Below are 26,488 nucleotides of genomic sequence, written 5' to 3'. Positions count from 1 at the left end.
CTCGCGTCTGGACTCCTGCACAGTGAATTTCTCTCTTTTATACACTGCTCAGTGGTTTCACTTTCCAGTATGCCTTTCACTTTGCCTGCCTCCTCCTTCTTCTTTCAATAAGCATATTTCTCAGAAAGAGCACATTTCTTCACCTTTTTCCCTCCCGTGACTCTTGTTGATTGTTGTATTTACTAATGAAAAATCAGGAAAAATTAAGAAAACAACCAATGACAGCCAATGTTAATCTGAGCTTAGAAGAATGAAAGAGAACTCCACCACTCACACAGCCTGCTGCCATCATACTGTGTTAGCATGATATTTATTGTCAGGCTAGTGGTAGTATGTTTGAAGAAATACTAACTGCAGAAAGTTTGTTCAATGTATACATAAAGACATTTTCACACTGTCATACGAAGAGCAAGTAGCCTAAATGGTCATTAGGAAATAAAATCATAGCAGAAACACATCAGATTTCCAGTTTTGTTGCTCAGTTAATGTTCTTCTGTATTCATTTATTACAAAATAGGTACCCAGAAGGTAAAACCTTGCTTCAGATGTTACCTGTACTTATCACCACCATAGATATGGACCAGTAGGCACCTGCTCCACATGCTAACAGGCTCAGTAAGTCATTATCATGAAATATTATGCAGGATAGAAATACATGCTCATGGATAGGTTAAGGTAAAGAAAAATGACCAGGATAGAGGAAGGGCAAATTTGTGTTGTGGGTTAAAATACTAATGGTTAGATGACCTCTGAAGTCATAACTACATGTGTAACAACACTTTAAGTTGTTCCCAGATTTAAAATTGTTGCTTAGCAAATAATTTACTGTTGTAACTTGGCCTCTTGTACCTACAAGTATGTATAGGTAAATATTGTGCAGGTACTCCAGTATTCCAAATTGAACTAAACTAATTTGGTTTTCTTGGAATACTGTAGGAATTTGTCACTCATTTCACACACAAACAGGTCAACAGGTTGCTCCTTATTTGTTCTAGCACCAGCTATTGCTGTTTTTGTGCACTGTATATCATCCTAGGTGTAACATGACAGAGTGGTTTCATTTTCCTTTCACTCTCTCTAACCCTTCCTCTTTCTCCTTATAAAACATATTTCCCAGAATCCAGAGGCTGCTGCTCATAGAATGATTCTAGGCTTGAGAATTTCACTTTACAGATTAAAATGATTTTGTTATATTGTACAAATGGAGAGCAGAGTTCAGGGGAATAAATTCAATTCAACATTACATTAATAAAAAAATAATTTAATGCCAGTGCCCATTATATATGTGACTCCGTCAATATCGGTATACTACAAAAAGTAGTCTTGTTACAAGAGTCAAACAAATAAATAAAGTTTGCATGTATGTAAGTATGTATTCTTACTCCAACACTAAAGCGACTTTATACTGGAAGTTTTGCAAAATTGCAAAATATTTAAAGTCCTATTCTATCAAGTTAAAACATTCTGTCATGTTCATTATTTATTTTATTGTAGTTTCAATTTCCTACATGCCTTTTACTTTCTCTGACTGTTCCTCTTTCTTCCAACGAGCATGTTTCCAAGAATCTGAGACTTTAATTGCTCAATAGCTTTATCTCAGATGACAATTTCAGTCTGCAGAATGGAAGCCACTTTGTAGACTAAAATGATTTTTATATTTTTGTTGCTAAAGAAGAGACGTCTTTGAGACTATGCATTGGTTATGCAAAGGTTAAACTTTGTTTCATTATGCCTGTGGTCATGAAGAATCACATGAGTGAGACAGGAGGTTGGCAAACAAATACAGGTCACCAACACAGGTTCCAGCCAGAAATCAGACTGGAGAGTCGATGCAGGACAAGGCATGAACAATCTAGCACTGGATGATTGAATCAGAACAGGTTAAAGGGCACAGAACTGTCGCAAACAGTCCAGGTGATTATTAGATTGACAGTCGTGGGAGGGGGGGAACTCAAGAAAGACAGCAGAGAGCAACCTGCCAAGAAACGGGAAGTTGGACCACGACTGTGCCAGCATCATTAGGACAGGTTTAACAGTGAAAGGGTGTTTGGATAATGACACGTTGACCGCTCTCTTGTGCATATTAACTCAAAAGCTCTAACCACACTAGATAAAATATGCAATCTAAACTGGATGTATGCAGTAGTATCTCTTATATGTATGAAGAGATCATGAAGCAGTCAAGCAATATCTTCAAATGTCATGCCAGAGGTAAGCTGGTTGGCCCATCCAGGGAAACCTACCACACTAACTACTGGTTCTTAAACCATAACACCTATGGGCAGAGTCACCATTTCACAAGCGCATGTCTTTGGAGGTGGCCAGCTCGTAGGCTCAAATCCAGGTCCGAGCTAAGTCTTACTTTGAAATTTCTTATAATTTGGACTGCTCCGCTCCGTATCTCTGCTTTTTTTTTTACACTTGATTATCTCTATCATACTTTCCCACAAACAACATTACTTTCAGCTGACTCTTTCTCTTGAACCCCCCTCTTGTTTTTCTGCTAGTGCAAACACAGAAGTCACATTGGCTAAGGGTTGGGTGTCAAGAAGTGAAAATCAGCAGTCAAATAAGTTACATCCAATGGATATTGTGATTTGAAATCTATCAACTGTATAGAACTCAGCTAAACGTAGGTTTTCCCTCGATAGTAATTTTGGTAAATGAAGCTTGAAAAGCTCCATTCACTACCCTGAACCTCACAAGACTTTAGCACTCATACATATCTTATATAAATAATGCATCTTTTCTACCACTTTACATTTCATTTTGTGACAGTCTGGAACAAACATGAGAACAAGAGACAACAAGACAAGAGATGTGAACAGGTTAACTTAATGAACTGATGATAACTGATATTAAACATAATGTACAGACAGGGTACTGAATGATTAACAACAAGAAACAAGTAACTACTGGAAAAGTCTATGAAGAGCATCTTAATTAAGAAATAGTGTTGAGCATTATTTCAAGTGAATATTCTGTGCTTTATCAAATAAAACTGGAAAGAAGAGAAACCCAGGAAGTGATAAGGTCTTCCTCGGTCTCTTCACACAAGAACGAGGAATAACAAAAACAAAAAACTTGAGTCTGTTTCCTCCAAAAACAGTCAAAGGAAGATCATATACTTGGCCAAAGAGCAGACAAGGCTGAGACTGGACATTGCAGTGGCTGAGGACAAAATCAGGAAAAGGACTGAAAGTGGTGACACAAAAGAGAATTTCAGTCATTTCTGTGGCTACGAAGTCATTTGAGTCGTGATTTGTTTTGCGACTAGCACCAGCATAGTACTTGAGACTACAGAGGTCCTTCAAAGAACAGCTAGAGAATATGCTTGTGCTTGTGTGGAGGACACAACATGTGGGGCTCGACACCTCAAGAAAACCAGCTGCACATGTGACCAAGCCTGTGGTAAGAAAACTGAAACAACAGGCGACGACAGAGAATCATCCGCTGACCTGAATTTAATTTCAATTTTACTTTTTGTCTGAATATTTTTCAGATATCTGTCTGCTTTGACCCTAATGCATGCCAGATCACACTTCATATAGCGGTGAAAAGTATTGTGGGCTTTTACAAAATTTTGGTTATTTACAAAACAATGATCTGTGGTCATGTGTGTTATCCTGTGGGGTTGTACAAGCAAAAGGTGCAAAGTCATGTGATCACCCATGTGTGGATGGGTTCCCTGTTCAGTCTGGTTCCTCTCAAGGTTTCTTCCTGTTTCCTTCTCAGGGAGTTTTTTCTTGCCACTGTCGCTTGCTCATCAGGGACAATCTGATTATTGAGATTCATACACATTCGCTTTTTCATATAAACTTCTATAGTTACTTTGGTCGTGTGAAGCTGCTTTACAACAATGACAATTGTTAAAAGCGATAGAAATAAAATTGAATTGAATTAAAAGTCGTGTGTGGCTGTTTTCAATGACAAAAAACAACATTCTTAAGAAAGATGATAAGTCTGATTGCCTAAAATGCTTTTTGACAAAACTGCACAGTTTTAGAACAGGTTGCACTTCCAGTCTAGGGACTTTCTAGGTCAGCTCTGGGGACTCCTCTTTGTCTCATTTCTTAATTTTCATCAATCTCTATGAGCAGTGAGTACTCAGACACACGCCCTGCTGTCAGTACAGGACATCTACTGGAGCTTGTCCTGTCGGGTCTCTAGTGCTGTCACTCTGTCTCTCTGACGTCATCCAATTCAGTGATGTGGAAATTGTGCAGAGCCCTTGATAATGGGAGCTTGAAATTAAACACTGACTTGACTACTTATCAAGTCTTAATAGCCAGCTCATACCAATGCAAACGCAGACCCACTGCAGCAGCAGACCTAACTGGTTATAGTAAATACTGAATAAATTAGAAATATGAATTACAATGCAATGTGACACAGTGACATTCAGTAGGTGGTTTCTGTTAGCTCTGGATATAAGTCCATTTTAAGATTTACAAATTACTTGTAAGTCAGGGAAACTGTTCTTTGAAATTTGATGTTTTGTGCCTTAAAAATACATGGAACTGAATATTTGATCCCGTGCTTAACTTCAAAAAACAAGATTTTACAAAATATCCCATGCACTCCATAGCATCAGTTGAAATGATAGATTTTTATTGTTGTGCCATGCATTTACAAACTCCCAGGCTATATGGATTTACAAGACATTAATACAAACACAGCCAACTCCTGCCTCTACCATAGTTTACAATAGCATTGCCAAGCTGCCGGACACCAAAATGAATTGTATTTGTAATCTGTATATTTAAGGTCAAGCAAGAAATGAAAGAAAGCGTGTGTGTGTCTCTCCATGTATAAGTCATAGCCTAAACAAAGACATGTGATGCCATGTTGAAGACACACTAATGTAAGAGTGAATATGTTTTAATATTGTCTGGACTAAAGCACCATCTAGCGGTGGCGCTGTGCATTTGAATCATGTGCAGTATTTCATCAGACAACAGGAGTAAATACACCACCATGCATAGCTCATGTAATTTCACACAGCCTCAGTGCTTTTTGGTAAACCCTTTTTTGTGGACTCTTGATTTGTGATGCCATCATTTGAATAACAGAGTTGGTGTAAAATGTTGTTAACATAAATTTACCCAAACAAAACCTTGTAGGAGACCATGTGGGAGTCACAGTAGGCATGTAGCATGTGGTCCACAGGACTGTAATTCAGGGAATAAATGTTGGTCGACATTTTGTGGATGAAGACGCCAATGTTGAACCTCTCTACCCCTGTTGCAGTGTCAAAGGAGTAGAAGATCTCCTCCAGCTCCTTGCTGATGAACCGAGTTGCGTAGAGCACACCACACACCATGAAAGTGTTGGTCACGCCCTGCTTATAGACAGAGGTTCTCCAGGTTTGTCCGAGTGCTAGTGGTTCCCCCTCCTCCATCTTGGACAGAACGAGGTTACCAAAGTCCTGTTTGGTCGTGTAGATCACCCAGACCCCAGATTCATCTGTTGCCAGGTCCAAGTCAGTGTATGGGTAGCATTCTTCAAGGTGGCAGAAGTTACCCTTTGAGTTATACCTGACAGAACAAAAAAGACAACTGAATTCGGACTAAATCAAGAGTATTTACAAATACAATGTAGCCTTTATGGAGAACAACCAAAAAAAAAAAAAAAAAAAAACAAAGGCTGGTAGAACAAATATGTGAACCCCTCCACCAGACCCGCACATTGTTCAAGAGCAATTTTAGCCCATTCTTCCTGCAGAAGTGCCTTAGCTCTGTCATATTCTTTACACATCTCATGAGTGACTCTCTGTAAGTCGTTTCATAGCATCTCTATTGGGTTAAGGTCTGGGCTCTGACTTTGCCACTCAAAGGCAGATTTAGTTTCTCTGAGTCCATTCTGTTGTGGACTTACTTTGGTGTTTTGCATCATTGTCCTGTAGCATCACCTAACCTCTACAGAGTTTCAGCTGACACACAGACAATCTTACATTACCCTGAAGAATTTTGATACACTTGAAAATTTAACTTCCAGTCAATCACTGAAAGCTGGTCAAGCCCCAATACATCAAAGTAGGCCCACATCATGATGTTTCCTCCACTATACTTTGTGATTGGGATGATGTTTTAATGATGCCAAGCAGTAAAATGTAGTGCTGTGTTTTCTTTCCCAATAGTTCATTATACTTCATCAGTGCCTTTCTGGCAAACTTCAGACGTGCAGTGATGTTCTTTTTAGTAAGCAGCAACTTCCTTTGGGGTGTCCTGACATAGACATGCTAGTTCAATGTTTGATCTACTATAGACTCATGAATACAGATGGTAACCAGTTCTAAGTTTAAAGAAGCTCTAGTCCACACCTCCAAACTAATTTTCTGAACAAGAATCCAGGTATGCCTTTCAATGGTTCACATACTTTTTCCACTAGCACTATGAGGTTTTTATGGTTGTTCTCAATAAAGACATGAAAGATCAGACTTTTTGATAGGATAGTAGTAAGTTCACTGCCCTCCATGTGCAAGACTGGGGTTCAAAACCTACCTTCAGTACTGTCCTGTAGGCAAGACCTCCTTATGCTTTTTATTTAGAGAAAACACTGTTTACTATTATCAACATACCTTTGGCCTAAAGTAAAAGCTACTTAGGCTAACGCTAGCTTGAGACCAGCCAATTTGATTATAATTCAACAATTTGATTATAATTCAATAAGTGTAAATTAATTGAAAAACAAAGTTAAACCTGGTGCCTTTAGGCAGCTGTAAGGTGGTAACAGTTTTGGTGGTGAGGTTGAATCGACAAACAGCGTCTTGGTTGTAACAGTTGTAGTACAGGTTGTCTCCATACATGACGACATTTGGACCCTGGATGGTGTTGGTGGTTGGGTTAGAGGAGTGGATCTGGACATTGCCTGAAAGAAGATGATGAAGAAATAGTGAAATGTGATTCACACCTTAGCTGAATAGTTCCCCAACAAATGCGCTGTTTCTCTGTTCCTTCCACATTTGCTAAAAGGTTTAAATATATATTGAATTGTTTTCAAAGACTTGGGTCTTCAGTAAGAACCAGTAGGCTGGAGATGAACACCTCTTTTTGACAAGAACACTAGAATATTGCCAAGCTCATATTTACCATTTCTTTTTTTTCTATTTCAGCATTATTGCATTAATTATAAGCAATGCTGTAATCTGTGCTCATGTACAGTTGAAGTACATACTTTACCTGGGACGCTGACCCCAACAATGAGAGCACTCAGGCTGGAGTAGAGACGGACGTAGTTGGAGTAGATGTTGCTGGAGGTCAAGATCACCAGCCAGTACCAGTTCTCCTTCCCTGCTGCTGGTTTGGGATCTCGACCCCAGGCTCCATATGCATAAGAGCCAGGATACTCTCCTGCTGTGTACACCCTGGGGCCAGTGATGTTAAGTAACTGGCCTTGGGGACACCTCTCTGCAGGGGAAATGTGAATTGGGGACAAAGAAACCATGTAAATATGGTTGATAATTCTCCTGGTTATTGGGATTGGGTCTTGGAGCTTGTAACATTTTTCTCTCATCTTCTTACTCATCAGCATGAGATGAGATAGGCTTTTCACAGACGCAATCATTATCATCATCATTTGAGGTTCTTGAATGGACCTGATGTTCAGCTTTCTAATCAGTTTCTGTAGGTTTACTCTGCAGATTTGCTCATCTTATACTAAGTACAAACTACCAGGTTTCCAGTGAAAATGAAAGAGAAGGACAAAACCTCACCACGAGCTGGTGTGTAGGGTGGTTTTAGAACTTACCAAGTGGAGGCTGAGTGGGTTTGTTGGTGGGGTGAAATCCTTTCCTGCACTGGTCCAGATCTCTCTTCAGATGTTGGTTAGCTTTTCGGCTCTTCACTATTTCCATGGTGTCGTACTTTTCCAGCTCGTTCATTTCTGCATTCAGCTCCTTCAGCTGTAAGACAGCACAGCACACATCACAATGTTTCTTCAGAGAAATTTGGCTCATGGATTGATTAGGAAAGAATATTAAGAAAGCAAAAGAATTTCTAAAAATACTGTAAATTAGAAAAAATACATTTAAAAGCAACATATTACAACACACACTGTTCATAAATAAATATAGAATATGAAGTGTAAACCAGGTTTATCTTTATTTGGTTATTTTATTTATTAAAGAAAAACGATGCCTGCTTTTGTATATTGATGGAAGCAGTGAGATAGACCCAAAGAGTAACGTACAGTGGTGGGCTGTACTATCACAACAATAAGCCAAGTACTAAGTAATCTCAGTTACTATGTACAGCATCACATTACACAAAGTTAATCAATTCATTGTTAACATAAGAATGCTGACTGAGGCATCTTTAAAGGACATTTTAACACCTACATCAGAAAGTTTCTACTTCATAAGCTTGTGGCATTGAAAATAGACCTATGCAATAGACATACACCAAAAATCTTAAGAAACACTTTATGCACTTTTGATAATCATGAAAATAAAATAAAAAAAGTCTATATTTTAAACAATCACACCGTTTTCTTGGATGAAATTAGTGCTGAATAGCTTGTGGGTACTGTATTTACCTGTTTAGTAACGTTGTTAGCGAGGCGCTGATTTCCAAGAGTGGTAATGTTGAGCCTGTCGATGAGCTGCTTGATATCCATCATTTCGTTCTCTATCACCTGCAGGCTGAGAACTCCATAAAGTTCTCCATCATCTTCCCTCTCCAGCATTGACACGTCTTCCTGCAGCTGGGGCAGACGTCGCTCCAAACCCAGCAGCAGACTCTCCAGCTCCAGAGTCTGCGTGGAGAGCAGGTAGGTCCTCTGATTACACATCACAAGGGGAATGCAACAATGCAAGAGTGGAGTTTTTCAAATGGTCTGTTCTTTACAGTCTGGTCTAGAAAATAATAGTAGTAGTTACCCTCTGGGGAGTGATGTCACTGTTGCATTTTGATGCACCGTCCTCAACTGTTCTGAGTTTGTCATGAGGGAAGGTCTGCTCTGCATTAATCAACTCACACACACACTTATCTTGTGGAGCTGCCTGAAATCAAGATGATTAAACACAGCATGAAAAAACTACATACCCACCACCTGCCTAAAAATATAGTATTCACTTACCTGTTTGGTAAAAGTGAACAGAGCACACAGTAGCACGAGGACGAACGGCTTCATGGTGGATCAAAGATCAGAGCTGAATGAAACTGTCCTTAGACAAAGTTTAAATATGACTATGTCTGACTGTAGCAGCAGTGAGACAGTGTTTGTGTCTGTGTGTCACTTTTCCTTCAGAATAAGATCACTTCCTCCTTGTGATTAAGATTGCTGCAACTAATGGATTTTTACACATTGTCCAGGACAGTGGAAAAATATTTTTATAGAGAATATGCTTAAAATGAGCTTAGAACGAAAACAATGCATTTAAATCATTGCCACACCAACTACAGTATTCTCAAACATATTCTGTACAGGTTGAAAAAAGCGTGATCCCAATGGCTATTGATGTCTACAAAGGCTACCTGTAATTGTAGGCTAGCTTTAACCTAAGAGCCTCAGTAGAATCAACTTTTAAAACATTCATTGTGTGAGGGACTGTGCGAGCAAAGAGTTCAATTTTACAGTACTTTGAATATTAAACTGTACAGTTACATATAACCTTCGCATTGAAATCAGACACAAACAAAGTCTATTTAATTGGAAAAATATTTACACGCAGAAACAGTTTTCAAGAAGGTTAATGAAAAGTGTAGCAATGTACTCTCATTTAGTAGAAGGTTAAATGTGCCAACCAGAGCAAAATGCATCTGACCCTGCGTTTATGTTGTTATGGCAGAAACAACAGTGTGTGTAGGGAAGTTTTGAGCAAATATTTGGCTCTCGCCCAGTCTCAGAGGTCCCTCGCCCTTCAGGCCACAGGACTGTAACACGATGGCACAGAAATATAAATGAGGAAGAGAAAACAGTGACTAAAATGTGCCAGTGGTTTGTGGGTTTATAGAGATGTCAATACAATATCTGTCACGAAGAAGTGGTAACAGGATTCGGGAACAGAAAGTCGTCATTGTGCAGGTTATTTTACCATTGTGACCTCCGCAGCTTATATACAAAATATCCATTGAAGAAGCTCCACTCAGACTGCAAAACTAAATATAATGTTTAATTCTGTGGTTTTTCTCAGACATGCACGTGGTGTCTACAGTAGTAGACAGAGGTTTCAATAACCAGAGGGTTCAATTATAGTTAAACCTGAGACACCACCTGTCTCTGAGAGCTGCAGCTGATTTACCTGTTGCCTTACAAAACAGCTGTCCAACACAGGAAGTATACTCATGTCACCAAAAGAGACAACAGCTTTTCTAAAAGTATTAATAGATACTCTCTGTACAGGCCAGAATTTTAAGTCACATTCACAGACAGGTACGTGGAAGAGTTTGTTTTAATAATGAGAAAACAGATTTGCATGAAGTTGTAGGTAAAAAAGAAATCACATGCAAAGTGAACCAAGAGTTTAGCATGGAAAACAAAAGACAAAGCTCAAGAGTCCTAGATAAATCTTTAAAAACACAGGCAGGAAAAGGTAAAGATATTCATATTCATATTCTTTAGACAGTCGGTTTGTCCAAGGGAAAAAGATTACAGTATCAACATCTGGCAAAAAATGTGTAGAGGTGAGAAAAGACGAGAAAACAAAAAATGAACGAAACATAAGTAGATAGAACTATGACAGTAAGTTTCTGTGAACAATATGTGTGTAAGTATTTCGATAAAGACATACAGTTTCTGGTAGAGGAGCTAACGTTGCTCTAAAAAGGAGAGTCGTCCTGTCCTGAAGTATCGTCCCAGAGAATTCTGTTGTAATACACAGCACAGATAGTGCCAATTACAAGTCATGAGCGTAGCCTGTAGTAGACACAATTCTGTGTCATTGTATGTGTAACAATGTCTATCAATAATGTCTGAAAGAAGCTACTGTAACTTTATGTATGCATCGCTTATGCTGTCTTTGTACTTTTATTAAATATTTCAACATTTTTTATAGTTCATTAATAACCGTTTTTCAAGATATGGATTGTTTTTTTTCAAAGTTTTTTTGAGTATCGCAGTAGATTATCTGTCAACTTAGCAAAAACAACAAGACTTGGTATAAATATCTTACCTTTCATTGCCTGATCCAACATCGAAGATGAACAGGTCTGGACTGGTCTGGACAAGACTAGGACCAGGAGTTGTAGATGGGTAGGGGCTTTCTGTTGATGTTGGAGTTGTGGATTCCATTTCATAACTAAAAAGAATAAGGCAAAGCTAATTAGACAAGAGTGGCAATTTCCCAGCTAATGATGTCATCGCTTAATATAAATTAGCCATGATATCTGAGAAAGAGAAGAAGTGCATTATGAGAAGAAATGAACAATTCATTTATCAGCACATGGTGACAGAGCACTAAATATTGCTCAAATCTGATTTTTATGTTAAACTTTACTTTTGTCAAGAAAAGAAAGCTCTTCAAAGTAAAACCTGCCTGACAAACCCGACTGCTACTGATCGCTACTGATCTACTGATCAGTTTTTTGCAGACATTAATTTCCTTCCACGCCTTTTGCAGCACTTCCCACAGGTCTGCTGTGATGGTTGGGAAGTCTTCCCAAAACCTTCGGTCCATCACCATCAGCCATCATTCCAGCAGCTACTTTCTTCTCCAAATGATTTTTATACATACAGGAAGACACGTGAGGTCAGTGTCTTGCTGCAAAATAAAGTTATCCTCAATCAGTTGAAGGGCACGTCCCTTAGTATGGAGTGGTATCCTTGCACATGGAGCAAATCCCACTGCCCACTGGCAAAGCATCTCCAGATGATCACTTTTCCACCTCCATGCATCACTGATGGTGTTAGGCAGGCCTCTGTCATGAGCTCTGTGTCTAAGCTCTGTATGTATATTTGTGTCTGTGTGTGCTTTGCTTGAATCTGAACTAGGGCTCACAAGAATTTCCAGCCATCTAAAGTCCTCTGTTTGTTCATCTTGGTCCACTGCATGACCCGTGAGGCCAGCTGACCTGAGTTTCCTTCACATGTCATCTTTGCACACTGGTTTCTTTCTAGTTTTATTCAATGATGTAGTTAATTCAGATGCAGTGAAGTTTCTGTTTTTTTAAGAGGACACATGTAAGTACTTGTCTTCTTGGACAGATGTGCATTTGGGCATTCAACTGCATCTTCTGTTCCAATTGGAGATAGCTGCAGAATGTCTCTGAAGACTATAGTGTTCACTTTTTAAAGACATTGATAATTTCTTGTCTATATCTCATAGAAAATAACCTTCTGTTCTTAAGAGAAGTATAAACTGACAGGTTTCTTGTTGAGCTGTTTAAGTTCTAACATAAAAGACTCTCACTGTGGAAGAAGAGCCAAATATAAACCAACATTATTATTTACGGCATATGAACTTATTATAAGCTGATTTAGCACCTTGGAGGGCTTGAATAGAAAATTCTGGAAAAGACTTGTAAGGCCTTTCAGTGTTTTAGTATAGAAAATCCAATAAATCTCAGTGTTTTTTCTTGCCAGTGTAGATGCATTACCCAATAGAACATAATACCTTGTTATCAGGGCATCCAAATTATAAATGAGCACAATATTGCAATGTACAACTGACAGGTGTTTGTTGTTACCTAGGTATGTGCAACAAGATTTTCAAACAGTAAATTCTTCTAAATGACTACTCTTGGTTTCATTCTTGGGTTTTAACCAATAGGACTGAAATAAATATTACAAAATAAAATCAAACTCAACATAAAGGCTAGAGAGTTGTGTATGAGGGAAATGCAAGCTATTCTGCACATGCTGAAAGTGAGAAAAGAGGAAATCAACCAGAGGAACCAATGGACATAGCTAATACAAAAGGCTGTAATATCTTGAAAAAAAAGGCACTGTTAGAGCTGCAAGGAGACAAGAAGACAACTGAGAATGGCACATTACAATTCACCATTTGAAGATTTTATGAGCGGAAATATAGAGGAGAATATCACAAGGTGCAAGTCCCTCAGCAGCTGTAGAAATAAATACATAGATGAGGTATAAACATTGCAGAGGTTAATGGGCAAATAAGACCAAGACTAATCTCAATATAAGTGATAGATGGAAATGTCAAAGTGTGGACAAAGAAAACATTTGACCATGATCCAAACCATATGTAAAATCATTGTTTAGAACATGGAACATGTTCACTAATCTTTATTAATGACAGATCTTGTGATGGTAGCAATAGGATGAAATCCTAAAGTAAATTGACATTCTGTCGGCCAATGTCCAGAAAACTGCATAAAAGCTAATTGTGAGGAACTTCATCATGCAACAAAACAAACAACAGAAGAAGGCTACAGTAAAAGCCTGGAAAAGCACATCAAAAGAGGAAACCAACAATGTAATGAACTACACGGTGAGTTACAGGCTTGATGCAGTTATTGCAAACATGGGATCTGCAACCAACTATGAAGTTATGTTTGCAGCTTTGCCACTTTATTCTCTTGCTCACCCAATAAGCATATCCAGTTTTTATTTAAAACCTAAAAAACTTCAGTGTACAACAATTATAAATGATTAGGTTTTACCAGTGCAGTAGTTTTGAACATTCACGGTCAGAAAAACCTCCAGCAGTTGATAAGTACCAAAACAAAAAACAAACAAACAAACAAAACACAATGGATGCAAAGGTGGAGAAACATGCTCTGTTCTGCTGCACAGAAAACTGATGTTGTAACAAATATCTCAATATGTGGTCTGATGAATGACCTCAATATTTTGAAGAAACTAAAACTACTAAAAACTAGTGTTTTTTTATATTTTAGCAACAAGTCTTGTCTTCTTTGGAAGGCAGAGACTTCTTTGGAAGGTTGACATCTTCTTTCTGCTTCCTGGTGCCTTATTATATGAAATGCACTAATGCAAGGACTAAATTAAACACATTTGCAGGATGTCTGTGTTGCTGTGCAACAAGGCCACAGAGTTGAATCATATCTTCTGATGCTGATTCAGCAGCCTTTAACCTTTCACTGAGACACAATTTAAACCAGGTTTTATGCCAAAGCCATTCTCCAAAAAGGGAAGTCCAGAGTTACTGTATGTCTTGTTTGATTATTTTTGAAATATTAATTTGAAAATGATCATCTGCATTTACAAACTGTTCTGCCATTACATCCCTTATTCACAGCGACTCCTGTTTTTTCCTTGTTGGAGACTGACCTTTATTTGAAAAGACAATATTTTAAAAATGGTAAAAACAAAGGATTTTATGGAAATGTCAATATGATTCATTTACCTAAACAAAACCTTGTAGGAGACCATGTGGGAGTCACAGTAGGCATGTAGCATGTGGTCCACAGGACTGTAATTCAGGGAATAAATGTTGGTCGTCATTTTGTGGATGAAGACGCCAATGTCGAACCTCTCTACCCCTGTTGCAGTGTCAAAGGAGTAGAAGATCTCCTCCAGCTCTTTGCTGATGAACCGAGTTGCGTAGAGCACACCACACACCATGAAAGTGTTGGTCACGCCCTGCTTGTAGACTGAGGTTCTCCAGGTTTGTCCGAGTGCTAGTGGTTCCCCCCCCTCCACCTTGGACAGGACGAGGTTACCAAAGTCCTGTTTGGTCGTGTAGATCACCCAGACCCCAGACTCATCTGTTGCCAGGTCCAAGTCAGTGTATGGGTAGCATTCTTCAAGGTGGCAGAAGTTACCCTTTGAGTTATACCTGACAGAACAAAAAAGACAACTGATGTTTGTGGGTGGGTCGTGGTTGGGTTTTGGTCTCCTCACATGTACACATATTATAATAACAGTATGTCTTTTATATGTAAATGCACTGTATAAGCTTATATATAATTTCAGTATGAATATTTTTTATTTACAAACTATGAAATAGTTTTTTTTTTTATTTCCCATCTATTAGGTATATTGGACACTGATTTTCACTGAAAAACCTACATTCTGCTTTCTTAAGAAAAATGCCAGCATTTCTGTTTGTGCTCAGTAGAACGATACAAATTAGTATTTTGTCTGTGATCAGTTCAACTCGGGTTTCCTTCAGTTATGAATTAATCGAAAGACAAAGTAGAGCAGTGAACCTGGTGCCTTTAGGCAGCTGTAAGGTGGTAACAGTTTTGGTGGTGAGGTTGAATCGACAAACAGCATCTTGGTTGTAACAGTTGTAGTACAGGTTGTCTCCATACATGACGACATTTGGACCCTGGATGGTGTTGGTGGTTGGGTTAGAGGAGTGGATCTGGACATTGCCTGAAAGAAAAAGAATATTACGGGGAGGGGAGGCGTGGATGAAACAAATATGAATCAACTACAGTCACTAAATCTTTGGCGATGGGCTAACAAGTTGTTGGATTTTATTGATTAAGTTTTCTCAATTTTGTTGTGTTTGTAAGGGATTTTTAAGTTGTACTCTCAGGGCTATTGTACATTTCCCAAAGATTTATGCACATTTGATAAAATAATAAACAACACACTCCCCATCATTCTTTCCATGTCAATGTGATCATTGTAATCACCTTTAAGGCTTTAACACATGTTCTTGTACATTAGAACTCTACTGAACTGAATGGTAGTACTTTTTTAACAGTGACACTTAAAGCTATTGCAGTCCTTTACCTGGGACGCTGACCCCAACAATGAGAGCACTCAGGCTGGAGTAGAGACGGATGTAGTTGGAGTATCTGTTGCTGGAGGTCATCATTACCAGCCAGTACCAGTTCTCCTTCCCTGCTGCTGGTTTGGGATCTCGACCCCAGGCTCCATATGCATAAGAGCCAGGATACTCTCCTGCTGTGTACACCCTGGGGCCAGTGATGTTAAAAAACTGGCCATGGGGACACCTCACTGCTGTGGAAATGTAAAGTGAATCAGGCAGGAGGAACCATGCAAATGTAAGGACACTAAGTACAGCTGGTTGAGGGACAAGTCAACTGGTTTATCATTCCACTTATAGGGATTGCTGCTTAGATCTTCCTACAGTTACATCTTACTAAATGCACTGGCTGTTGCCGTCAAAGGCCTTTCACAGCTGTGAGCGAAATCAATTACTCTGCCACTTTCTGGTTCAAAGCGCAGAATGACCCCTCATGTTGGTGTTATTTTGACTAACTTTCTGTAGGTTTACTCTGCAGATTTGCTCAACGAAGTACAAACTACCAGGTTTCCAGTGAAAATGAAGGAGAAGGACAAAACCTCACCACGAGCTGGTGTGTAGGGTGGGTTCAGAACTTACCAAGTGGAGGCTGAGTGGGTTTGTTGGTGGGGTGAAATCCTTTCCTGCACTGGTTCAGATCTCTCTGCAGATGTTGGTTACGTTGTCGACTCTTCACTATTTCCATGGTGTCGTACTTTTCCAGCCCCTTCATCTCTGCGTTCAGCTCCTTCAGCTGTAAAACAGCACAGCACACATAACAATGTTTAGTCCAACTTTACTGTATGAGATTCATCACATATGCAATAACGATCACAATTTTTTTTCTACAAATACCATATATATACATATATGTATATATGGGAATACGTTCCTACTCATCAGAGACGCTTAACTCATTCATGGATTGATAAAGGAAAAACACTGAGACATTAAGAAAGCAACAGCATGTTTTAAAATTAAACAAAATGCCAGCTGATTTACTATTAATAACACATTGTCAGCACAGTGTAGTTGTAATCAGATCTGCAGTAGGTCTTTATTGTTGCAATTGACTAAGATAAATAAGTATAACAAAAACTAGAACACATCAATAAGTAGAAGCTGGTGTAAAATATAGTGAAATTATGACTTCTTAACCAACATTATACAATTGTGTATAATAAATCAATCAATAAACAATCACTTGATCTTCTTGTTGGCACATACAGCTGCATTATAGGGTTTTATACCACATGCTTAGATTTAACTTTTCATCTGAAAACTACATAAAAGGAACCCAATTTAAACAATTTGTAAGAATTGTAAAAAAGTAAAACTAATCATTCATTTATTGTAGAAGATTCAACTGTCTCAAGTAGGTTTGTGATGCAAAAGTGTGTGTAATTTTTGTGACCTCCTTTTTTCATTTCCTCCATGTAGCACACCTTCAACTCAAGGATGAAAAGGTCAAGAAAGACCTTTTCTAGACATTATGCTGGACTTCTTGGACTACTACATCTTTGTTCTTTGTTCTTCCTTAGGGAGGGTAACAATTGTGTTGAACACTTTCTGCTCCATGTATACAATCTAGTTGTAGGACTTTTGTTAAAATTTGATCTCATTTTAGGTCACACTTATACTCAGTATTTATTCATTTATTCTACCACAGGGTCAACATACCCCTATTTGAGACAACCATTCACACCTATGGGTAATTTAGAATGACCAATTAGCCAAACATGTCTTTGGATGGTTGGAGGAAGCCCTTAGAGAACATGCAAACTCCACACAGATTTGAACCCACCCTGCACCCTGTGTGAGATTTATCTAATGTAATTTGTTGCATGATTATATATCTAGATTAGGATCAAGATCCTTTATTAATATTCCAATGGGGAAACATCATTGTACAGTCAGCAGTAACACACAAACATCATCACATACAGAACTACAACAATAGTAAATAACAATTTAATTTAAAAAAATCACAATTCATTATGTAAAAACCCAATAGCAGTGGGAGTCTAAGAGCCTTTCTGAATCTTTCTGAGGCAACATACCTCGCTGTTGCCACAGTAACAATCATGAAAAATTTCATACTTGTATTAATTGATGTAAAACCTGTGTTAGTTGATGTATTTATCAATCACATGGGGGTGGGCACAACAAGCTGCAAAATCAACACTGACATCACTTATTAAAATTAATATGATATATTAGTGGCAGACTCAAAACGTTTAGACATCCAGCACATGTGTAAACACACAGGTTTCTGACAACTGAGTTCAAAAACTCCCTTTACCCCTATTTGGAAGAAGTACTTTTTACAAACCAAAGTTAATGCTCCACAGAGCACTTACCACTGGGCAGACAAGCTAATGAACCTGCTTACAGGTAGTGTTCACTGGGTTTAATTAAGGTTTTTATGTAAAACATTGCTGGAAATCAGTCATAGAGAACTAAAATGTAAAGTACAGTTGTGGACTGTAAAACCGAAACAACAAGCTCAAACATGCTAAAACGAGCCCAGCAGAGCAGAAGAGAACTGCAGAGGTGAATGTATATTATTATCTTATTCTTACCATTGCTAACTTTAAAGAGCAAAAGACACTGTAATATATATATCATAAGGTTTCATCTTCATGTGTTTGGCAGTGAAAATGCAATAGGCATAGATCTTACATCAACATCCAAAATGTCAGTGTCACAACATCTGTAGAATTGATTCTGTGGATATTTTACAAAACAGTGAGAGTCTTAGCCCTATTTTAAATTAGATATCAAACCAAAAAAAACAAAACTGTATTTTAAACTTGCACAATCACACTGTTTTCTTGGATCAAATTAGTGTTGAATAGCGTGTGGGTACTGTATCTACCTGTTTAGTGACGTTGGTAGTGAGGCGCTGATTTCCAAGAGTGGTAATGTTGAGCCTGTCGATGAGCTGCTTGATATCCATCATTTCGTTCTCTATCACCTGCAGGCTGAGAACTCCATAAAGTTCTCCATCATCTTCCCTCTCCAGCATTGACACGTCTTCCTGCAGCTGGGGCAGACGTCGCTCCAAACCCAGAAGCAGACTCTCCAGCTCCAGAGTCTGCGTGGAGAGCAGGTAGGTCCTCTGATTACACATCACAAGGGGAATGCAACAATGCAAAAGTGGAGTTCTAGAAATTGGTTTAGAAAATAGTATAGTTACCATTTTGGGAGTGATGTCACTGTTGCATTTTGATGCACCGTCCTCCACTGTTCTGAGTTTGTCATGAGGGAAGGTCTGCTCTGCATTAGTCAACTCACACACACACTTATCTCGTGGAGCTGCCTGAAATGATGATTGCAAGATGATTAAACACAGCATGATACTCACTACCGGCCTGAGTATTTACAGTATTCACTTACCTGTTTGGTAAAAGTGAACAGAGCACACAGTAGCACGAGGACGAACGGCTTCATTGTGGATCAAAGATCAGAGCTGAATTAAGCTGCCCCTGCTCACAGTTTGAATATGACTGATGTGCATTTTTGTGGGTGTATATGCAAGAGGTCACGTTTCCTTTAAAATATGTTCACTTCCTCCTTGAGGTTTAAATTGCATTAACACATGGAGTTTTTCATCTAATGAAGGGAAGTGCATTCTGTGTGCATTGGTTAAAAAAAAGTAGGTGAGCCCTCTGGAATGACCTGCATTTGTAACTCAACATGTTGAAATATGCTCAGACACAGAGTCTGGATTAATAACTGAACTCAGGTTTCTTTTGTTAATGCCCATATTGATTGCATAATTCAAATATTCAAAGTTTAGTTAGTTTATAAAAATTCAATACCATTTTATTTGTATAGTGCCAAATCACAACAGAAGTCATCTCAAGGCACTTTACTGTGTACCAGTGACTTTAAGGTTGAAGACCCTACAAAATATAACTGTAGACAGAATTATATAGAAAATCCAACAGCACTTGAGCAGCACTATGCGACACCGGAGAGGAAAAACTCTCTTTAGAGGAAGAATCCTCCAGCAGCACAAGGCTCAGGGTGGGCGGCCATCTAGCTCGACTGGTTGGGGTGGGAAGAAAAATGTGGGAACCCACTGTCAATGACACCTAAAACAGCTAACTGGAGATTAGCTAACAAATCTGGAACAAAACGTTCGTCTGTACCTGTGACTTTGATGAACAGAACACATTTTATGACCAAATGATACAGAAAACCAGGGTCATGTGCATTTTAAAAATCGACTCTGAATCCAGTTAAAAGGACCTTTTAGCATTCTGGTTCACTTTTATCACTAACTTTACAGTCAAACACACTTGTAGCATTACTAACAAATTACTGCTAATGTTAAACATCGAAGCAGGATTTTAGTACAACGTCTTGCTCTGCAAAGCAGCTGTGTAGTAAATGTATTGTGTATGGTAGTGGCAACATTTTAAATATCTTTATTACTGGTGTAGCATTAGAAATAAATGTTTCTTTCGGGCACCAGTCACAACATATTAACGTATTTTAGAAAATCAGTTTATGTCTTTGATCTTCACATTTAGGCTTCAAATTAAAAGGTAGATATGAGACAAAAGCTCAGAATTTCGGCCTTTTGTGTGTGGTGATAAGATTCAGGAACAGAAAGTGATTATTCTGCACCAACTGCTCAAAATATTTACTGAAGAAACGCCACACGCACTCAGACAGCAATATCTATTTAATGCTTAATGCTGTGGTGTGCCACACATGCAATAAGATTCCAGACAAACCTGTGTCAGTAAAATGGTAAACCATTCCAGTCCTAACCAGTCCAGCCCTGCCTTGTCTGGAACAGGGACTGATGTAGACAGACATGAAGCCCTTTTTGTCATTAGCTCTCAAATCCAGATTGCCTGATAAAGGGATAGGTTAGTATGGACCCAATTAAAATGCCATTAGGGGAAAAATTTAATGTTTGAGTTTATTGCAAAAATGTCTAGTTGAAGAGACTAGTGACCAGGCAGGGAGTGGGAACTACGTAAGCACTAAACTGGGTAGGAAACTGGGCCTGAGCACAAAAAACAAAGTGACAACAAAAAAACAACATGAAATATGGTGAAGTACAAAGTCACAAGCAAAAGCAAAAACAAAAACAGAAGAGAACAACAAAAAGCACGGTAAGGACAGAACAACAACAGAAAATTACTGCAAACACGAGCGGGCATAGAACAATGTAGCAAGGCAAGGTCAAGGCAAGGTCAAAGCAGGAGGCTGGAAAGCAATACAAACATTGACAATCTAGCAAGGAAATGAGGTCTGAGAGGAGCTTAAAAAGAAGCAGGAAAGACCAAGTGAATCAGATCAGATGATTAGTGGCAGGGGAGAGCAGGAGAACTTAATGAGGGAGGGTTAAGTGAAGCTAGAGAGGGGAAAGCAGGGGTGTCAAATTAAAAGCCAGGGACAGGAAATGCAGGACAAGATCATGACAGAATGCTGTACACCCATTGCAATCCCATAATATACAACTAATGCATTAGCTACACTCACTTATCCTCACAGCTACCACTGAGTCAAATACAGACAGCTACTCACATTCACACTTACAGTCGCAGTTTGGAGTGCTTAAATGAAGAGGACGGGTTTTTATTTTCCGACCTCGCTGCCAGTTTCTTTTTTTTGTTGTTGTTGTTGTTGTTTTGATTTCTTTTACCTTTTTTTTCATTCTGATCCTTCTTTCAGACGTGATGTTTACCAATAAGATTACTCCATACACAGATTTCAGAGGTGTACAGGTCAGCCTCTATGAGACATACAGTTGCCCATAACACTGAACGATACTCAGTTTTTACATGAACCTTTAGACAAACATAATTCTACCTTTACCTTGCTCGTCTTTGAACTGTGAGAGGAAACCTACAAAGGCACAGGGATAATATGCAAACTCCAGCAGTAACCACTACAGCTCCGTACAAGTCAAATCCCTGAATTCTGTGGTAAAATACTCCCCAATGTATAAGTTCAACTGTCAATTCTTATGGTATTCACTAAATTGGAGTGTTTTGATGCATTCCACACGCTTCTCCACGTAATCATCAAGGTGAGTACTCATAACAGTGTTTTCAAGGCAGATGGTAGTAAACGTGAACACGTGAACCAGCTATTACCCTGGTAAAGCATTAGCAGATGGGAGGGGCTGCGAGTGTGTATTTGTGTGTAAATGCATCATTGTGTGTATGTGTGTGTGTGTGTGTGTGTGTGCAGTCTGAGTGATTAACTACAGTACAGTACATAGTGACTAGCTGTTCAAACATGATAAATCTCAGGGCTCTTCAGATGAAGAAAAAGAAGAAGAAGACCAGAAGACAAATCTCTTCTCCTGTTTGGACTTCACACTCGTATTCTAATGTCACCACATAAGAGGTTTAGAGGTGAAGTGTCCCCTGACATTTCAAATGTGACAAGAGACCCAGCTGGATGATAAAAGACCCCCCATCCCCTCTACATACAGTAGGTCTAAAGCCCACAGACCGATAGAGTCGCTTTGTGGAAGTTTTGCATTTTTTCTGTTCTTAATTTTTATTGTAATTATTCTCTTGACTCATGAACTGACTATCAATCAAAAAATACAGTGACTTCATAAAGATGCTGACCTCCACCACGACCTGCTGTTTTTTTCTTTTAACTCACATCATTCAGGTGTTTTTTTACAATTCTTTGAAAAGCAGCACAACTGTTTTATAAAGACTACTGATATATGTTAATGTCTACTTACCTTACGAGTCAGGGCTTGAAAAAAAAAAAAAAAAAAGCACAGGATGTTACAAATGGGAAATAATAACCATTGCATAAATGAACGGGGAAATGGAAAAATTCCCAGTTGACCACAGGGGTTGTGAAACTCCACAGTGTGACATTTTTTTTAAATTTCATGTGGTTTTATAGCTTTGTCAGCAAAACTTTGTTGTTATTGCATCTTTCAGAGCACAGAGAAAAGGAGGGCTGTAGATTCCAAAGCTAACATCTTCCGTATCAGTCAGTGTGCAGATGATTCCTCCAGCTTTAAACATGATGCTGCTGCTGCTCCTGCTGCTGTCACTTACAGTGAGTTATTCTTGATTCCCTACTCTTAGAAAAAAAAATCAAGATAAGATAAATGGAGCAGACAGGTCTCCTGCCTTATTTTGTAAATCAAATGTTATTTTCTTATAGTTTGCATTAAGTGTTATGTGTAATTGCAGCATGATGGCCAACCTCAGCGTGTGGTTGGACGGAAAAACAATGGTTCGTGTGCATGTGAGGTCAACGTTGCCGCATGGTCGTTTCCCGTTGTGAAGTACGAGGGCGTGCTGGAGCAGGTTCAGTCCTGCGAAGGTTCTTTGCATAACCTGCAGGAACAGGTAAGCACTGAGGTACAATGGTACAATGTGGGACATCACCACTGGACTGTGCTGCAGTCTGATTCTATTTAATTTGATGAATGGATGTACTGGTAGTGAGCCATACTACAGTGATTAGAAGCATTTATTCGAAACAACTGATTCAGTGATGGTGATTTGGGAATTTCACATTCTTCAATCAGGTCAGTGGGAATGTTCAGTGACATAACATGATAAAACTCAAAAAAAAAAAAATCCTCAAAAGACATCCTTACACTGTATGAGGCAACATTGCAAGACAACAGTCTCTCTCCATTCCTTTGCAGGTAAAGTTGTCCATCCAGCGCCTCCCTCGTATCCAGGCTCTGGTTAACAACGTGACAGCTCGACTGGAGCCTTTCCAGTATTTGCATCACCAGGGCCTGTACACGGCCTTGTCTCTGCGTCTGCTGGGTGACGAGCTCAGCCAGCTGGAGACAGACATCAGCTCCCTTCACAGCCAGTCGAAAACTGCCCAGACACAGAAGCTCTCCGTAGAGGTGCAGCAAAAGCAAAACAAGCAAATGGCAATTTAAAACAGCTGTTACAACATGCTTCCATTGCTATTATGTTAGATCATCGCACATCGTCAACCTAAAACAAAAGAAAAAATAGACTAAGTAAAAGTGTACTGTAGTTTATATGAGGTATTAAGATATGATAATGTAAAGATACACCACTCAGTACACACTTGTATTCAAGTACTATATATATATTGTGTGTGTGTGTGTGTGTGTGTGTGTGTGTGTGTGTGTGTGTGTGTGTGTGTGTGTGTTAGGTGGGTAAACTGCGTAGAGATGTAGTCAGGATGAAAACGTCAGACACAATTAACATGAAGACTGTCAAGGAGAAGCTGCGCTACCTGAAGAACAGCGCTCAGTCCTGCAAGTCAATTCCCCAAAGATTTCAGAGGTAAGTGTGAGCATGTGTCACTTCTGTGATGTAAAACATGGATGTTACTAATGTTGTGATGATATGAATCTACTTACTCTAGGTTACTAGGTTAATGGTTACTGTATTAAGTTGGTAAGTCTTGAGGAATATATTGTAATTCATAATATCATCCGAATTGCTCTCTGGTGCAGTCAGATGTTTGAAGTCCTTTATGGGAACAGTGCAAAAGAATAACAATCATTAATATCATCTACCATGAAAGTGAGATTTACAGGACTTTAAGTTGGCTGCTTGTGTTAACAATTCAAAGGTATACTCAGAACTTAAAGTATTTTGATGTTAAGCATTTTGAATTTGCTAAATATTCACTTCTTCAACCAAAACCATTGGCCCTAGATAGATACTAGATGTTCTGTTAATCCCCAAATCTTCACACCTTTCTTATACCAAAGGTGCATCTGTACATGTTGATGGCTGTACAGTCTTGTCATCCCTTCCTATGACTGGCAGTCATGTCACACTTGATGGTTGGCAACAATCAATATGTATTTGACCGTCAACATCTTAACAAATCTACTGGTGCGAACAGAAGAAGCTTTCAGGAAGTCAGGCAAATGTAGTCAAGAACCTCCAGCAAGTCCAGTTGCCTTTGGGATAACCGTGACTTCAGTGACTGAGAATCTTCTTGTGTTTCTTTGATTCCAGGCCGGGACAGGTACTGCCTCAAGGGCCTGATCACCAACATAAGTGATCCTATCATGACTAAGGTCAGTCCCCTTGGTAAAAGCTACATCTCTGGCTCGTGGGGTAAACAGGCCCAGTTTGACAGCGAGGGGCAGAAGGACAGCTACTGGGTTCAGACGTTGGTGAGCGGCCACACCTCGGGAAACACGTTGCGCATATATCAAAGTTATGAAAACTTCATGGCCTCTGCCAACTACAAGGACTTTACTTTTGCTTCATCCTACACCGACTCCAAATCGATTGAGGGTCCGAGCTCTGTCCTGTATGGTGAAGCGCTGTACTATCACTGCTACCGCTCCGCAGATATCTGCCGCTATGACCTCAACACCAATGAAGTCCAACGCGTGACACTACCAGGCACTGGAGTGGGTTTCAACAACAAATTCCCATATTGCTACTATGACTGCCGTGCCAACAGTGATGTGGATGTGGAGGCAGACGAGACCGGACTGTGGGCCCTCTATGCCACTGTCTCTAACCACGGTAATCTAGTTGTGAGCCGGTTAGTTTGGGACAACGATGCCAAGACACTTAATGTCTCGCAGACGTGGGAGACACGCCTATTCAAGAAGGCAGTAAGCAATGCTTTCATGGTGTGCGGCGTGCTGTACGCCACGCGTTATGTGGATGAGTTCCGTGAAGAGGTGTTTTACGCTTTCGACACAGCAACAGGCAAAGAGGACAACTCACTAGCACTGCCACTGGAGAAGGTAGCCAAAGGAGTAGCCAGTCTGAGCTACAACCCCACCAACAGGCAGATCTACATGTACAATGATGGATATCTCCTGGCCTACCAGGCCTACTTCTGATTGGCTAGTTGAGGTTTAGCCGTATTTATGTAACATAGCAATGGTGGAAAAGGTCAACTTCGAGACTAAACTATGTATGCCATCATGGATTAGACAGTGTTAGCAAAAGGCTTTTAAAATGCTAATGAAATCTACTGTATATGTAACAGAGGTGGTTTAATGTAATAACACTGAAGGATATGTTGCTATAATACCAATAAAAAATGAATGAAAAATAAAATAAAAGACGAGTAATGATCATTTTCCTCTTCTTTGTAAGTATGCTGTACACTGAGGTTAATAAGTCATCACTGAACTGAAAACTAAAATTGCAGAGCCCCAACAATCAGAGGTCTGAATCCAAAATCCAAACTGCAGCATCCACAATCAGCTTCCAAATATCAGAACCACTGGGCAGGGGCCTTAAAAAACACCAAATCCAAAATTAGATACCTGGCTAGAGAAGGTGGGTCAGAACCAATGTTCAGAAAATGATGCCAAGAGAGAATAAAGACTAAAATGACGAAGAAGAGTTAACAACAAGAGCATGAACTTGTGACTAGTGATACCAGCTGATTATAATTATTGTGAAGCGATTGTGTCATAATTATGATTAACTAATTAACTAACTGATTGTAAATGGCTAGTTAGTAGTGTCAGTTAGAAGGACAAAACAATGAACTGCAGAGTCAAATGCATAGAAACATGGGAAGATGACTTATGGTATGTGAAACATGTCATTGCTTATTTAAAAAACTTATTATAAAGATACAGACCATCACTCAGGAAACTGTAAGATACTAACATGTGACTAGTGTAGCCTGAGTGAGAATGAGTTGGGTGTTAATTTCATTTACATCATGACCAATGAAACAGAGTTTAGAAAAAGTATTTAGACATGGAGATTGGTTCATGGAAAGTCAGCAGTGATCGTTTCTCTCCAGCAGAGTGTGCTGTTGGGCTGAGCCATGAGAAAGAGGGATGAGGCACAAGTCCGTCAGTCAGTCAGTTCCAGTTTTTACCCCAACTGTCTGCTGAAAACACCAGTCCCAACCGTCTGG

At 39.2% G+C, this 26,488-nt stretch overlaps 2 protein-coding genes and 1 pseudogene across 4 annotated transcripts; 1 reads left to right on the top strand and 2 right to left on the bottom strand.

Moving 5' to 3' along the window:
* Window positions 1-4,590: 4,590 nt before the first annotated feature.
* LOC113166199 (olfactomedin-4-like) lies at window positions 4,591-9,310 on the bottom strand. Of its 2 annotated transcripts, none has more exons than XM_026366194.1 (7): window positions 9,079-9,310; window positions 8,879-9,001; window positions 8,536-8,778; window positions 7,750-7,903; window positions 7,182-7,409; window positions 6,702-6,870; window positions 4,591-5,537 (listed from the first exon to the last, which is right to left on the bottom strand). In XM_026366194.1, exons 1-7 carry the CDS (start codon window positions 9,130-9,132, stop codon window positions 5,102-5,104), a joined length of 1,407 nt encoding a protein of 468 aa, XP_026221979.1. In that variant the 5' UTR covers window positions 9,133-9,310; the 3' UTR covers window positions 4,591-5,101. The 2 variants fall into 2 exon arrangements, with proteins under 2 accessions (XP_026221979.1, XP_026221980.1); XM_026366195.1 differs by having other exon boundaries at window positions 8,536-8,754; window positions 9,079-9,308.
* A 1,054-nt stretch (window positions 9,311-10,364) lies between these two features.
* Window positions 10,365-19,081, bottom strand: LOC113166197 (olfactomedin-4-like). Of its 2 annotated transcripts, none has more exons than XM_026366193.1 (9): window positions 19,028-19,081; window positions 18,828-18,950; window positions 18,507-18,725; window positions 16,229-16,382; window positions 15,613-15,840; window positions 15,078-15,246; window positions 14,273-14,704; window positions 11,114-11,239; window positions 10,365-10,806 (listed from the first exon to the last, which is right to left on the bottom strand). In XM_026366193.1, exons 1-9 carry the CDS (start codon window positions 19,079-19,081, stop codon window positions 10,761-10,763), a joined length of 1,551 nt encoding a protein of 516 aa, XP_026221978.1. In that variant the 3' UTR covers window positions 10,365-10,760. The 2 variants fall into 2 exon arrangements, with proteins under 2 accessions (XP_026221978.1, XP_026221977.1); XM_026366192.1 differs by having other exon boundaries at window positions 10,366-10,806; window positions 15,613-15,843.
* A 3,482-nt stretch (window positions 19,082-22,563) lies between these two features.
* On the top strand, window positions 22,564-25,668 carry LOC113165200 (annotated as a pseudogene).
* The last annotated feature ends 820 nt before the right edge of the window (window positions 25,669-26,488 follow it).

Source organism: Anabas testudineus, chromosome 6 (genome assembly GCF_900324465.2).
Source record: "Anabas testudineus chromosome 6, fAnaTes1.2, whole genome shotgun sequence".
Taxonomy (NCBI): Eukaryota; Metazoa; Chordata; class Actinopteri; order Anabantiformes; family Anabantidae; genus Anabas; species Anabas testudineus.
This window is presented reverse-complemented; position numbering and strand designations above follow the sequence as displayed.

Excerpts from the sequence above, each read along its gene's own strand:
- LOC113166199 (XM_026366194.1), bottom strand. The coding sequence starts at position 9,132 with ATGAAGCCGTTCGTCCTCGTGCTACTGTGTGCTCTGTTCACTTTTACC. Across the intron at positions 9,002-9,078 it reads TGTTCACTTTTACCAAACAG|GCAGCTCCACAAGATAAGTG; the intron begins GTAAGTGAATAC and ends TCTTGATTTCAG. Across the intron at positions 7,904-8,535 it reads CTAACAACGTTACTAAACAG|CTGAAGGAGCTGAATGCAGA; the intron begins GTAAATACAGTA and ends GCTGTCTTACAG.
- LOC113166197 (XM_026366192.1), bottom strand. The coding sequence starts at position 19,081 with ATGAAGCCGTTCGTCCTCGTGCTACTGTGTGCTCTGTTCACTTTTACC. Across the intron at positions 16,383-18,506 it reads CTACCAACGTCACTAAACAG|CTGAAGGAGCTGAACGCAGA; the intron begins GTAGATACAGTA and ends GCTGTTTTACAG. Across the intron at positions 15,247-15,612 it reads TGTTGGGGTCAGCGTCCCAG|GCAATGTCCAGATCCACTCC; the intron begins GTAAAGGACTGC and ends TTTTTCTTTCAG.